Raw genomic sequence first — 16,670 nt, forward strand, 5'->3', positions numbered from 1 at the left:
TAGAGTTGTTGCACACTGAAGTAATTACAGGTTTCAGTGTGAGTCACAAACTTCTACACCTGCCATCTCCTTCCTTTTCAGTCTTTCCTGTTGCTTTCCACTCAGCAGTGTCACATATATAAAGCAATAAAACAGAAAAGCTGTGAAAATGAAAGGCTGTCCTTGTTGAAATGTGGTGTAATATGGAATCTACAGCTAAAGCTTAGAGGTAAGAAAAATAGCCAGTATCTGTCATTTTTGATCCATTAATTTTAAACAGCTGGGTACACAGTGACGTAATGTTTTTCTTCCCTTTCATGTTGAGAGAATCTTGTTGTTTGAAAAATCATGAAATATAATAATCCTCGTGTACTCGATCATTATATATTTATGCATTTAAAAAGCTGAAAAAAAATAATAAAGTGAAGAGAAAGTGAGCGGAAAAGGGGAGATGGGTTCTTGAACAACTCCTCCAGCTAGAAATACAGTCATTGTCTCACTCGTTCATTCCTCTCTCCCTCTGCTGTTCTCCAAAGATTGGCCATAAAGTTTTATGTTAAACAGAACTGGCTCGGAAATAAGAGGATGGAGACCAGCTTTATTCTCACACTGGCAGAGCTGGACTGGCACATGAAAAGACCCAGGGCCAAATAATGACCAACACACCTGGAAACTGCTGTCATTTGGGCAAAGTTTTAAAACATATCAAGTGACAAATCATTTCTGTCTGAAGGCATGAGAAGATTTCTTTAAACTTCTTTCTGAGGGAAGATTTAGCCAAACAAGAAGCATGTAAGCCCTGCACAACTCAGTCAGGCTGTTCTGTGGAAAACTGGTGATGAGACTCGCTATATGTGGCAAATGCATAATATGTGGTTTCAGGCTGGGTTTGGACTCAGCACTTCTCTGTGGCAGAAAAGCTGGAATCAGGTACTGTGTGTTTTAATGTTTCCAGCTCAGAATGAGGAGCATGGGGAGCCATCTGAACCGCAATGAACAACTCACAGTCCTGCAGCTGGTGCACACACACACACACACACACACACACACACACACACACACACACACACACACACACACACACACACACACACACTCATGTTCTTACATGCATGCATATAGAAATCCAGGCACTTACAGGTGTGTGCATACACTTTAGAGACAAAATGAAACACTTGACTCACTCACAGAAAGTCAACGAACTTAAATGTCTGTGCACACATGTGCACAAAAAGCCCTCATGAGCTTAGGCACACACACACACACACACACACACACACACACGCACACACACACACACACACACACACACACACATACACACACACACACACACACACAGTACTAAAAACTGACAGTGTCTTTACAGGACCACCTCATTTAGTCTATTCATTTTAAACATACAGACAGGCATTGTGAGACGCTACAGTGTGTTTTCAAAAACACTGATGTTGGCCGGAAGGCTTAAAGACTGCACATTGTACTGTGTTGTGACAGAGTGTAATACTTAACAATCACCTCATCATAGCCATGTCCGTGACCTGTCGGAGCCTTACACAGTCATCCAAGCAGAACCACAGTGTTGACAGCGAGTCACACCTCATGCAGAGGGCAGCTCAGTAAAGCTCTCTCTGCTTCTTTGTCTCCCTGTATCTATTACAAAAGAATGGATAACTACATTTGGAAGGCTTCTTCTCTTTTTTACATGCTCTCTATATATAGCTTTAGCTTTTGCTCTCTTTCCACTTTCCAGAGATGCGCAAAAGGGATGAGAGGAACATAGAAGTGTGAGAGAAAGACAAGAGACTTGTTACTGATAAGATCTATGTTGTTATCTGGAGATTTTCAATTTATTTCATGGCAAAAAGAAACCAAATTAGAATTTATTCCCCCTACATTTGCAGCTATTATATTGTAAATCACTAATTAAATGACAGTTTTTGCTGATATTTTAAAGGACAACTCTCAACAAGTAATCTAGATGGACCACCAGGGAGAAGTGACGACTACCACACAAGGTAGATTATGTTATTTTTATCCGGGTCAAGTGATGGTATGCACCACACGCACGTCAAACAAAGTTTAGGGTCTTGTCTTCCGGCCTGTCTGTGTGCTTCTGTGTAGGCGGAGCCCCTGGCTGGGGGATTACTGAGATGAACAGGCCCCCATGTGTGCAGCACGCACCTCTCTACAGCCAGGTGAGCAGCAAAAGGACTGTGACATTCCTGGCATATCTAAGAGTTTATAACGCAAGCATGACTGGGAAGTGTGTGGAACTATCTTCTTGACTGGCCGCCTCTGATCGTGCCCTGTGGTCTTTGCATGGCAGAAGCCAGCGCACAATTACAGAAGGAAAACATGAACAGATAACGAGGAGTCTCTGCAGTGCAGCGTGGGAAAAGATCTGTGTGTGTCTATGTGTGTGTATGTTACGTGAAGGCAAGGTGGGCCAAATGCTATCTGAATTAGATCACAATAACACATTTTCACACAAAAGAGCAAAGAAATTGCAGCTATTGGAAAATACAGCAAAGATTTCTGGCAACGGAGTTTTTTAAGAAAAAAAAAGAAGAAAAAGTGAGCTCTGAGAGCTTGATTTATCCTGCTGCACGGCAAGATTCAGAAGACACATCACCATTTGGGAATTCAAAATCAATTTAACCACATGTTTCTCTCTCTTTCTCTTGTTTCTTTCGTTTCTTAAGATCATTCTTAAGATCTAGTGCTGAGGTGAGGAGTCGTGTCTCCAGGTACCTGATCATCTATCTGGATCGCTGTCAGGTTATGTTGCGTGGCCGCAGGGGCAAACTGGATGTGCTTCAGCCAGCTCCCTATATCTGGTTTGCTGGCATCCACGCAGAATTTTACATGGCCCGAGCCATCCAAGATCTGCAGAGAGGGAGTGAAAGAGAGAGAGAGAGAGAGAGATCAGACTTTGATCAGTATCAAACCAGGTTACTGTGTCCAAACACTGCCTAACCACATACCTCCCACTGAGAAATACCACTTAAATGTTAGGTGCAGATCTGTAGTGCAACACACACATGTGCAGACAGACAAAGACAAATGCAGATGAAACACACATAAAGTAATTATTTAGTAATTTATGAAATATAGGTTTCCATGTTTTTACAAAAAAAGACTATGAAAATAAATAAAACAAATTTTATAACAAGGAGTTTCTTCACTCTTACAGAGGATTTTCAAGTGTATTGTGAATTTCCCCATTTAGAAATGGCAATATAAATTATCTTAATATTTTCAAGTTAAAAAAGCAACAATAAACCAGTTCCAGTACAATATGAATAAATAGAGAAGTGATAAAAAGAAAACAATGAAGATCAGTAATGCATAAATCAAATCCTGTTTGATTTTCCTTTTTTTAAAAATAATGATAATACTTATGTTCAAATACAAACAAAAAAACAAACAAAAATGACCAAACAAATAAAAAACAGCTAGGTAATTAAATCTAATTATAAAATTTGTTTATACAGTTTTGCTGCTTTAAATGGAATCTGACATTTTATTTGTTGCTTATAAAACAGTTTTACTAAATCATTTATTACTACTACTACCACTAATAATAATAATAATAATAATAATATAATAATAATAAAAATAATAATAATAAAAGTATTAATAATAATAATCTTTTCTCTCATTCACACTTCTAAAGTAAACTTCTTCTTAATAAAAGAAAAAACAAACACAAAAGAACTGGATTATTATGCAAATCCTCAGTGAACGTTAAATAAAATATTTTTTCTGTATTTCTTCTCATTGGATTGTGAACGAGATGCTGGTGTTTTTCTATCTTAACATTTGTTATACAGCAGCTGAAAACTTTACAGGGAAACAAAACTGCAGGAAACCGCTTGCGATAAGAATTATGAAGACAAGCCGATTGTTAGGATGCAAAACAGAATCTCTCTCAGGGTCACAAATCAGCCTTTCCGCCTTTGTATTAACCTGCCGCTGAATAAATATTTAGGTTTTGTAAAGCCCATTGTCCGGTCTCATAGTGGATCTACTTGTATCCTGCACACCGACCTTCACTCCTCCTATTTTAACCGTAAAACTTAGTTCAAAATGTTCAGTTATTGAAAACTAGTTTAGCGTTTTGCTCTTTAATCGTTGAATGTGCTTACAAATGTTTTCGTTTAATTCATAAAGTCTGAACCGTTGTCTTACCGTTGAAACAACCTCTTGGGACGATAACGGACGATAACTGAGGAAAAGTGATGAAAACTCCGATTTAAAAAAGAAAAAAAGAGAGAGAAAAAGTAAAACTCTGTTAAATAAACAATAAATCTAAAAATGCATTCTTGCTACGGTGTGTCCTCCAGACATTTGGCACCGTAAGACGCAGTGGTGTATTGCTGTTTCTTTCTTTCTTTCTTTCTTTCTTTCTTTTTTTTTTTTTTTTTTTTTTTTTCGGCGTCTCCTCAGGTCTCCAAGCCGCAGGACGAGCCGATGTCTCGCCGGCGCGCTTTCACTTTACTGTCTCTCACACACCGCGAACTCGGTAGATGTAAATCCTCTCTCTCTGTATTGTCTCTCAGACAGCGCAGACTCGTTGTTTCTCCTCTCACTGTCCTACAGACGTCGCGGGACGGAACTAAATCCCCTCCGGCACATCAACTTGCTCCCAACTTTTCACTGCGTGCGCTTCGTTTGGCTCGTCCGCTTCTCTCTTGTCACCCCTCCTGTCCTGACGCACCCAGGTGTCCTCTGTTAGCCATTCAACTTTTCATTTTTCTCTTCCACTCCCCCCCCTTTCCACCTCCTCAGCCTGCCGGGATGTGTCGCGTAAATGACAGCAGGGAGATTCAGGGGTGGTAGATTTCAGGCATCGCCTTAAGTTTGTGTGATGTTTCTCATACAGACGTATCCTGCGCGTCCATCCCTATTATCCCCCCAAAGAAGAGGCGACTCAGAGCGTGGGGCTTGTCTTTCCCCGTGTCCCCAGTCGGAAGAGACTTCTTTCTGCAGTAAATTTTAAAGTGACAGGGGTCCGGGGTTGGAGAGGGTGAGCGGGGTCAGGGAGAGGTCGCGATGGGGCTTTTTAAGGGATGAACTACACACACAGGCAGCACACTTTAATGAAGCAAAGCGGTGTATCACTCATGCACGTGCTCCCAAACTTTTTCATTGCATGCATGAACTTGTGTGAACAATATAAATCCTGAAAAGCCCAACCTGATAGAGATTTTAAAGGTTTTCCTTTTTTATTCCCACGTAATCTAATTTTGTTTGTTTTTAAGTGTCCTTTATGAGAACAGGGTCTAAAAAAATAATAAAAAGGATAATAAAAAGGGAGAGTCATTAATCTGGCTGTTTTGTGTTAGAAAAGTAATATAACGGCAAAAGACTTAAGTAGCTCTCGAGGACAAGGAAACGCCATACGAAGCATTATGAGGGCCACCTTTTTTGAGACATTGACCCAATCACCTGTTTTTTTTCTGACATTAAAAGCCCCCAGTAGGCAGTTGTCCCTCTTTACACCTCTCACTAACACATATACAGAAAAAAAAAAAAAAAAAAAAAAAAAAAAAGAAAAGACTTAAAGCAGCCAATGGCTTTTTTAAATGATCAATTTTCCTTTATAAAATGAAGAAGTCAACCTTGAAATTAAAAACAAATGTCCTCTTTGCACCTGCTCTGAAGTCCGCTGATAAAAGGAAACAAACCTGCTGGACATTTTATCTCTTTAGTGTTTCACTTAAATGGTAAAGTTGAAGTTGATATTATGAAGGAACGGACATGGTTATGTGATAATAGAGAAATGTCCTGTCAACGAGTGGAGTTTATTAGGCGGCTTAAAAGCCAGAGAAGAGGGGGCTTCGTCTGATGAGAGCAGATGGTGATGGATAACTCCTCACTCTGTGACATTGACCTTCCATCCCAGATAATACCCATTGTTTTACGAAATCGCGGAGCAAATGTGCAGGAAGGACAGGAAAAATCATGTGTAAATAAGGCAGGACCCCGCCACCGATTCCCATCGTCTCGCGCTCCTTGAGAACCGAGGAGAGACCCCGGTCCGCCCGGTCATTGATTTCCTGCCTCTCCTCGACTTGTCCATTGTTGGAAGTCTTTTTAATTTAGCCATAAATTGGGAAAGCTCAAGTCGAATGAGCTGTTCTATTTTCTTCCTGTCAGGATGAGGGATTTGTTTTATGATGCATTGTGTATTAAATACAAGTAATCTGGGAAAGTGATTGCTTCACGGCCTCTCAGGGTCTGATCGAGGATCCTGATAGGGAGAGCGCTTTTTAGGCTTTTCAGAATAAAAAAGGAAATGTGTGGGAGAAAAAAAGAGGATAAACTCGCGGGCTTTGAAGGTAACACCGGAGGGTAAAGTGGGGTAACAACAGTGGCTGGACCCCCTCGGCCTGGCCGCTTGAAGACAAGCTGCGCTTCATCGCCCGGTCAGGAGATGGCGTGCTCAACTGAAGTGAACTTTTATTCTTTTTCTTTCTTCCTTTCCTTTTTTTTCTTTTTTAAGTTGCATTGGAACATTTCAGATGACAACCTGACACTTATAACATTCATGGGATTCACTTTGTTGTTTTTGTGAAGCCAGTGATGCATTAAATCATCAGATTCAAAACCAAACTGTCTAAATCTATGAAACACACTATAATTCTAGGCCTCAAATGTCTATTCACCAGCTGCAATACATTATCTCCAGAAATGCAATCGATTTAAGCAGCTTTGTAACTTTTCTTTGTGACTAATAGGGTTGAAGAAACTAAACCTGATATAAAATAATAATAATAACTTTTTTCTATTACGTGCTGTTAAGTTTCACTACATGAAAGAGCAGGCATATCTCAGTAGCAGTCTGCTTTATCAGACAGCTTTCTGACTTAGGCTACTCTAAAAAAAAGGGTGTGATTTCTTTCTCGTCTATGTGAATTGCAAAAGATCTACAATAAGGCGTCAAATTGTTAGATGGGACATGAAAGATCCAGCTGTATGTGCTTGAATATATAATCACTCGAACGAGCCTCTCTGAAGCTCTTGAAGACCGATGGGGTGAATTTAAAACACTTGTTCGTTTAATAAACCACGAGAATGATTTGCAAGGCGTAGCTCTAATTTATATTTGTTTGAGCAATCCGCCATAAACACTATTCTGATGTGCTCAGATGAAATAGACCTGTTTTATCTGAATTATGCCATGCCTTTTTGTCATAATGATTGTGACGTGCTAAATAGCGGTGTGGAAAAGCTGTTTATCAACAAATAACAAACCAAACACACGCAGGCTTCAGGGTATGTTAGTTCCGACTATATCATGGTACACAGCATTTCATACTTGTTTAGGAGACTTTAACAACATACAGCAACCGGATAATTTTAGTGCTGAGGCTTTAAAGTGCTGTGAAATTCTCGAAATTGGGTTGAACTGCTTAAATGGGCCCATGGTTATTTTGCTTGCGGCTCTCTTGTTTATTTTAGGCGCTCAGTCACGCAAATACCGATTCATAAGATTTTTATGATCTCATTTTACATGATCTGAGGTTCAGTTTCATGCGCAAAACAAAAATCTGTCCTTTAAAAAATCCTTTGGATAGATTTACAGTAGCCTAATGTTGATCTTTTCTGCAAAGTGATTTGAATTTTGTTGATTAATCCAGTCATGTGAAGTCGTTATGGGACAATCTGGAGAAGAGGGGGGATTCCCGTGCGGGTTGCAAACTGACTCCAAGTAGCGAGGTGCAGAGCCTCGCGCTGCAGCTGAGGGGCCACATGGAAACACTGGGAAGGCCTGTGTGGCGCATTCCACCACATCCTCCCGGAGAGCGGGAAGAGAAAAAAAAGTAGAGGAGAGAAAGAAAATATCGCAGCCAAATCCACATTAAATAGTTCCACCATTCATGGCAGGACCTCCTATTGACACCGACGAAAAGCTGCATTAAGTCTCCATCATGAGTCTGTATACACGCGGCCCCCTGCGCATTTTATTTTTGCTTAAATGTGGGGGCGACTCAATCAAGTGGTGGGAACTCATTCAAAGCTCAAACGAACGGTCAGCCTTCAGTTTGCACAAGACTGCAACTTTTCTTTAATTAGCACATCCATAAACCACTATTAGCGCACAATACAATAAGTGTGCTACTCTAAGCCCCTATATTAAAGGATATACTTGGTGTCGCTATATCCCAATTACCATTAAAACACAGCATAGGAAATGAAAGGAGAAAATGTAAATAAAAAATTTCCTTGGGTCTGGAAGTAAGCCCGTTGTGAGCGGCGTGTTAATCTCCACCTCAGTAATTTGGTTCTGCGGGAGAAGACAGAAGCCCTGCTGCTGTGCCCTGCACTTCATAAATCACTGCTTTATGTGGACAAGGTCAGCACCCCCTCTCCTCCACGCTCCCCCTTTCTGCTGGCCCCTCCCGGACCCTCCGCCATGTTTACCCGGCCGCCCGGGGGCTCTCAGGACCAGACCAGCTCACTTCTAATTACTTTGGATTATTTTCATTTGCCGGGGGTCAGCCAGGCAGAGAGCTAGAGGGATGATTTCTTGACAAATTCTGTGGCCTGTCAGGAACAAGCCTGGCGTGTTTGCTGAATTAGCACACGGTCATTTTGTTTTGGCACTGTCTGTTCCTGCGTTTGACAGTCTCTTGCAGAGCACTGCATAAGAAGTTTTTTCGAAAACTACTTAAAAAAAGATAAATAAATAAATAAAAATACATAGAGGATTATCGTCAGTCAGAAAAATAAATGCATTTTATCAATAACAGCTAACCTTTTACATCTGGTTTAAATAGACAAATGTTTTGACTAGAATGAGACTCCATCCTTGTTTATGAAAAACAAAAACAAAAATAAAACAAACAAACAAACAAACAAAAAAACATTACTATAGGTCATTTACAAACTCAAACATCAACCCCCCCCCCCCCCCCCCCCCCCATAAATAAATAAATAAATAAAAATCTAGATAACTATTAACTAATTAGATTAGGGCTCAGATGTGTACACAAAGTATTTCAGGATAATCACAGACACTTCCTCCATAGAACCCTGGCACACATGCAGGCCACACTGTATGTGGGCTATTGGGTGCGATAAAGCTGCAGAGGAGTCAAAGGTCACGTTTTTGAAGCATAAATTCAGTGGGCACACAGCTCCTATACGCATGGGACAGGCTGGAAACTTAAACAACTCCCTCCATCCCACTCTGCATTGGAGAAAGGGGATGGTAATTAGAGCATGTTGCCTTTTGCCACAGGGAGAACAAATTGGCTCTAAAACTCTCATAGATATCATCTTTAAAAGACCTTTTTATGTATGAGAGGTAAAGTGGTATGGAGCTGAACACGGCACTTCAAATGTTCAAGTGTCACACATTCATTACATTTATTGAGCTGTCTTCTCACGTTTAAAGTCAGGACTGTTAATACTGTGTCAACCTGCTTTTCATATACCATGTCCAATTGGAAGGCTAATATTTTAATGTTGGTGGATATCAGACAAAGATGATATACTTTCTCACTGTGACAGAAGACAGAAGTGCCATGTCAGACCTGTATGACTTTACAGCCACTGCAGGAAAAACAGACTCTTAAAGAGAAGAATGCTGGTATCACATTATTGAAGGAAAAAACAGGTAAAAGTTGATTAAAAATGGAAGTATTTACAACAGACCAATATTTAAATGAGTAACAAAAAGTTTTTAATATTTATTAAAGAGCTCAAATAAAATTGCTTTTGAATCTCTGACTATTTTGTACATTCACTTCTGTTTTTCAAAGAAAAAGATCAGGAACTGAGAAAAGGTATGGTAATAAGTGCTCTGTATGATACAACATTTTACAGTAACACCCACATAGATTTCCACATAAACTGAGGAAAAGTTCCAGTATTAGAAATCTGAGAGAGGCAAAAATGCAATAGAGAACTATGTGAACCTCAGTGTCTGATGTGATCCATACCTTGCAGGAATGCACTGTAGCAACTAAACGTTTCCACTAATCACTGATCCGTCCTTCACGTTGATTAGCTTGTTTCGATAATTCTTTAAGCAACTTGTATGCTTGGGCTTTTTCTGCCAACCAAAACGTTTTATTCTGGTTTTATCCATAACACAAAACCATTAACTCAGCATCCCTCTGGGCTTTCTAGAACCAGAAGAGTCCCACTGAAATCACTAGCTATCTCATCGCAGCTCTGCTTTGTAAATTATAATTGTTTTGTATTCTTCTGATGGTGAATTCATGAACATTAACCAGTATTAGCAAATTTGAGTTGCTTAGATGTTTTTGAGTTGCTTAGATGTTACTGTTTCACTTAAAGACTTGCTCTCCAATAATAGACAGACTCTAGTTTCACTTTCATATTTGCAGCCAATCCTAGAGCTGTACATACTTGAGCTCACAGATATATAAGAATAGATCATTTTCCAGTATTGGTCAGGTACAGTGCAATATTCATTCTTATTTGTTCCAATAGCTTCTCTGGCTTAACACATTTTATTTAAAAGACATTTAAATCTAAAGGGTTCACAAACTTTCAATCGTCACTGTGCATGATTAAGTTAGAATGAACTCAGGAAACAACATATCAGTTGTAACAACCGTAAGATGAAGAAAAGCTGAGTGGCTCACACATAACACAGGGGCATGGAGTGGCTCCCATTAAAGGCTTCACTGGCTTTCAGTGGCATCAAAGAGGCCCCTGAGTTAGGCCGGGATTATATTCAACCAGAGAGCTTGTTGCACCGTCGAGTACAGGGCACATGTTGATGCCGCCGGCAGTGCAGAGTGCTCCTGGCAGCGCTCTCATCCAAAGCACTCATTAAAATGTGGCTTGGACGCAATTTTCTGCTGGAACACACACACACACAGTCTATTGTAATGGACACACAAAACAACACATAAACGCTCTGATGACAAAATATGTTTTCAGTGTTTTGCACATTGTTACATTTTAAATTCAGTATTTTGTTTTCCATCTTTTTAAAACTCAACATACCACCATAGATCCTAGTGGAGTGGCATAATTGGCCATTTTACATGCAATCTTGCATTACATTTTAAAAGTGCTCACAAATACATGCAATCGTGCTCATATTTATAATGATGAGAATGAATGTGCTCAAACTGGATGTACTGACTGAGGATAAGATGCAAACAAGTGTGTGTACATAATTGGGCAAACAAAAATCTAATGAAAAAGAATTCTGTTAAAATGAATCAATGTTAATAATGATTTATAATCCAGTCTTAATATGTAGAAACTTGCAAATTTAAGAAAACAAAAGTTCTCAGTTTCTGCATATGTCTCCTGAGGGCTGTTTCTTTAGATAACAGAATCTCACTGGGCACATCTCAGTAGTCAGACTTGATTTGAAGCATCGCATCAGATATGTTCATCGATACTCCCCAGGTTTATTCAATTCCAAAACAATCAGTCTAGTGTCATACACTTTTGGGTTAATATTCTAACCGTAAGGCCCAGCACTATGTGAAGATAAATCAGCTTTTATGATGGGTTGTTATGGGTTTTATAGCACTGGGTTTGTGAGGGACTGATTTGGGGATCAATCACCTGCAGGTGTCTGCCGGCTGCTGGGCTGCTGTGAGGATCGATTGAGGATCTAGAGCTCTGGTGATGGAATAGAGGTGTATTTTGTGTGTGTATGTGTTGAGATTGGGTGTTGTAAGGTATGAGTTCATGAAGAGAAGAGAGAGAGAAAGACAAAGTGATGAAGGTGTGTATGTGTGTTCTTCAGAGACAGAGAGGAGATATATCTAGGACTGCAGCTGTGATGAAGAGCTGCTGGACTATGACCAGACCATCTCAGCTCATATTGGAGTCTCTCTTTTTCTTCCCCCTCTTTTTCAATCCACTTCTTTATCTAGGTGGCACTTTGGAAAATCTCATTGTCACACAACATTTAACAAAGACAAAAGTCTCTGGCAGGCAGCTGGAGATGACTGGCCTGACAGCTAGTGTGCAGGGTAAGCCTTAAAAAAAAAAAAAAAAAACTCTTTTACCCTCGCCTTGCATATTCCCCTGGGAGAGGCCGGCAATGGTGGGCAAAACTCTGCCAAGACACACAAACAAGTGCATGCATGTATGCGCAGATGGCACGAGCACCCATCAACACACAGACGCGTTAGTTGCACCAAAGTTTGTCATTTTTGCTCTTTTGCTTCTCCTTCCCTGGGTACAGTGTTTATCCATATTCAACATCTCCCCTGACTGTCAGACGCCTGCTTCCTCTGTGCTGTCAGCAGAACCCGGCTGAAACAAAAGAGGCGGAGAGCGAGGCCTACAGCTTCTGAATCAGAGGAAGTTGGTGCTGATTGCGCTGCCACTGAAGAAGCATTCCAATCCTGTTAACTCGTGAGCCGGCTGCCAAACCACGCAGTGCTACACTGGGACAGTGAACCACACACAGCCCCACCCTATGTGCCCTCTTTGCCCAGGAAATACACACACACACACACACACACACACACACACACACACACACACACACACACACACACACACACACACACACACACACCCACACACACACACACACACACACACACACACACATATATATATATATATTTCTGCCCTCTTTTCATTTCAATGACTTTCCTCTTCTTTTTTCTTTTCCTGAGTCACTTTTCTACTTTCTCCTCCCAAATATCATTCTTACTTCTTCCTACCCTCTGAACCTTTTCTCTACTCTCCTTTATCACTCAGAAATGCAACAACTCTTGTTCACATCCTTATCCATCTTCCTGATGAATGTCTTCACTTCATTTGTATACAAGATAGAAAAGTTATTCATAATCAAGCCCATATGGTATGTACACACTGTGGACATCCTAATAGAAAGTAACATATTAAATTACTTTTTGTTTGACAGTCATAGTCTCTCTGTTCTTCCCCTGGATGACAAGAGCTCCATCCATCCAAACGGGGAAGAGACTCCAGCACCACTGCCCATTTCTTTCCTACCAAAGCTAACACATAATAAATAAATGAAGAACCTTTTTGGGCCCACAAGACACACACAAGCTTTTCAAATACGGCAGGATAAGTCTGGTGTTGGTTCATGTTCGTGACATTATTGAGGCAGAGTCGTCTTTGGGATGTTACCCATCTAAGTGTGTTTATATTTTACTCCAGAATATCCCTGTCTCCTGACCAGGTGCTGAAGCTATATGTGTTTAAGATGGAGAGTATGTTTATGGCTTTGGTATCTGTGTGTAATCTAACTCAATGTAAGGTAGTGTGTGAGTGTGTGGCAGTGTTTTAGGGGCAAATGCTGTCCAGACAGGGAGGTAGTGTGTTTGTAAACATCCCAACAAGAAGCAGGTTAATGTTGAAGAGTCTGCTCTCATTCTCCTCAAAGCTTTTCCCTCTAACGTTCTGTCTCATTCTCTTTTTTTTTCTTTATCTTTCTATCAATGATTATTGTCACTCTGGTTGTTGCCCCCTCCAAAAAGAGAGGAAAAAAAAACTCTACAAGGGAAAGACTTAAAAGAGGTGGAATGAGCTTCAGTGGGCTTGTGGCAGCAATGGTGGGGGCCTATAAGAACCCCAGGGTAGGTACAGGGCTTTGGCGAGGGCTCGAGGGTTGGTGGTGAGGTGTGCTCGATGAGAGGGCCCTGGTGTAATCTCATTGCTGAATAGACGGAGCTCTTAATAGAATCCCGTCGTCCGGCTGCCACAGAGAGAAACAAGAGCTGTAATGGATGGGCTCAGCTCTGGCTCCCACTTTCCCCCCCATGACCCCTGCATTGGTCAGAAGTAAGAGCTAAAGAAGCATTGTAGCCCCAGGCCTGATTGAATGGGGAGGGAGGGAGGTGGTGGAGGTGGTGGTGGCAGTCGGGGTGGAGGGGTGGGAGGGTAGCTGCGCTGATAGACCAATTTCCCACTACTGCGAGCAGCAGGGCTTGATTGATGAGGGCTGGTGCTGGTGAGAGGAGGCCCATCACATGCGATCACATAAATACTTATTCAGCTCGAATTGGGCCTGACAAGCCTTACGACAGCTTTGTGCTGTCACAGATATCATTGGAAGGAAAACGCTCCATTAATCATGCGTAATTAACTTTTCAAAAGGGAGGTTCTGCTTGGAACCAGTAGTAACTCATTCAGTATACAGATAAAAAAAAAAAATCCAGAATCTTAACTGGGAATCGAGAGGGCCTTATTAAAAGCTAGAGCCAGTATCCCCTGAGCCTATCCGTTTGTACAGGAAACAGCTTCATTAGTATCGGTTTAGGGCTCTAATGGGCTCAATACAAAGCCTCCTCTCTCTAACCCAGCCATGCTCAGTGGCCTTACAGTGCAATATCCTGTGTGCGCGCACACCCATAATGTTCCCTGTTTGAAGTCAGCGCAAAACCAGTCTGAACGCCTGCCACTAGTTAACTACCTTGACCCTCCCATAAAGTAGTGTGGAGGAGTGAGTGCTGGAGAGCCCAACAAGCTACATGGTGTCATTCTCTCTCTCTCTCTTTCTCTCTGCCTCCCCATGGGAGTAAACTGGACCAGAGCCCTTTTGTTTTAAAGCAGCAGACCAAATGATCTGCCTCATGTTACGAATAACACAAACATACATACTCACAAGCTGATGAATGCACAGACCTAACACCAAATCTCATCTGATCAGCATCCCTCCCTTAGGTTGATGGATGAAAGAAGACAGACAACCAAGTAGGCAAATAAAACTTTATATGCACCTTGAGAGGAAACCAAATTTTAAGTATTTTCAGGAAACTCAAATATCATGAATCTGTCAAATATCATATTACAACTGTAAAGTAGTATTCTATAACAAAGAGTAATCATGAAAACAATCAGTATCACAGCAATCATTTTTCACCAATTTCTATAGATGTAGCACACACTCTGCTGTAAGTAACTCAAAATCGTTATGTCCCAGCAGTGTAGTGCTCAAATTACAGGTATGGTCTACTGTATCATTCCACCACAGTCACAAATCCTACTTTTCTTTTCCAGCTACTCCATTCACTCTTATGGGCATCACACATTTCTCTGCTTTACTTTAGACCTAACGTAATACTTACTCAAGACATGCTTCATTACACACTCTGACATATAATTACTGTATATCACATGTGTGTCAGGAATAAGGTCCAGAGGAAAGTTTCAAATTTGTCATTCATGGTTAGCAATCTGCATGGTGAATTGCAAACATGTACACAAGCCCACCCGATACAGTCAGACCTCCTTTTCAGTTGGTCATCCATAGTCACTTCCTCTGAACATCATCCTCACCATTTCAAGGAATTGACTCATTGTCTGTCTGTTAATTAGCTCTTTCCGTCCATTTGAGAGAAAGAAGAGTGACCAGTAAAACATAATACTGACACACACAGATACCATAACACCATGACAGGTGACAACAGAAGTAAGCTCCAAGGGAAAAAAAGAATCACAGAAGCATAAAGAGGCATAACAACAGTATACTTTGCATGAAGTGAAGTAAGAATGATACCATACGTGTCCTCATGAAAATTAACACAAACATTTGTTCAGTTTTAACTGAATTTGTATGGTATTAGTTAAAAGCAGCTTATCTTTGAAAAAATCTGTGTTAAGTTAAGACAGTCTCTTTGTCAGGGATATGGCGCAAACAGGATTGTCTCAAACCTCATCTGCTGTCCTGGTCAACACTTTAGATGACTAATAAAGTGCAAAAGTTACAAAATCAGAGCATCTAATCCAGGGTAAATAGGCCATTGACTGATTCAGTTATCACACTGAAGATGGATTTGTACATCCAGATGACTCCCAAACAGGGTAATCTAGTATAATTTTCTTTACGGTCGACAGCACAAATGGCCCAGCATGCATACTTTTTGTGAGTGTAATCTAAAGTGGAAAAACTTAAATACAAAATGAAAACTGAACTTAGATTGGATGAATTCAGCTGACATAACAGTTGTGCAACAGGTTTGTATTTAATTCCATTTTATGATGCTGAGTCAAGCTGAATTGTACAAAACAGCAAAAACTGTCTGACGAGTAAATGACAACTCAGTGGACCCTGAGCTAAGCTACTACAGACCTATACTGCTGGACTACCTTTCATTGTGGACTGAGAACAAGTGTTTTGGAGATGATTTTACTTATGAACAGACCTGGGTATCAAAAAGTTTTACCAAAAAGGAGCAAATTATTTTTCCAGAGTTTAAATTATATATGTTAGCTGAGCTATGGAGCATCCCAACACACAGGCAATATGTTGAGAGACCACACAGTCAAAGAGAGAAGTGAAGAAGAAGGAAAAGTGAAAGAGTGTGAGAGAAAAGGGGGAGTGGGTGAGGGGTCAAGCACATTCAGTAATCTTAGTTTGACTTATATGCTGAGTGAGGACAATAAGTGCTTGTGTGCTGGGTCCTTGAAGGCAGCACAGCTCTTCTGCTCCCACAATGACCTGCTTCTCACTCCAGCATGGAAAGCCCTGAGCGAACTTATTATTTACATGGCTCAACTTTTCCCCTGAATTAGATTTAGTTGATAATCTTAACTTTTAAAATTTTATGGCCCATTTATGCTCCCTTACGAAAGTAAATAGCAACGTCTGTTTCAAACGTCATACGTCAACATCCTAATACTTCCATGCATCATTTGCGTTGCCATGGTTGTTAAATCAATTCCTCCACTAGTGGGCAGTGCTAAGTTCAGAG

General features: G+C 40.7%; 1 protein-coding gene across 13 annotated transcripts in view; it reads right to left on the reverse strand.

Moving 5' to 3' along the window:
- mecom (MDS1 and EVI1 complex locus) overlaps nucleotides 1-16,670 on the reverse strand; it is a 130,042-nt gene that overhangs the window by 22,328 nt on the left and 91,044 nt on the right. For 12 of the 13 annotated variants that reach the window (XM_041994509.1, XM_041994505.1, XM_041994504.1 and 9 more), the window contains exon 3: nucleotides 2,734-2,868. In XM_041994509.1, the coding sequence (XP_041850443.1) occupies nucleotides 2,734-2,868 (135 nt within the window). Of the gene's footprint in view, nucleotides 1-2,733; nucleotides 2,869-4,173; nucleotides 5,000-16,670 lie in introns of those variants that run through there. The other variant, XM_041994510.1, reaches the window with a different exon arrangement.

Source organism: Melanotaenia boesemani, chromosome 9 (genome assembly GCF_017639745.1).
Source record: "Melanotaenia boesemani isolate fMelBoe1 chromosome 9, fMelBoe1.pri, whole genome shotgun sequence".
Lineage (NCBI taxonomy): Eukaryota > Metazoa > Chordata > Actinopteri > Atheriniformes > Melanotaeniidae > Melanotaenia > Melanotaenia boesemani.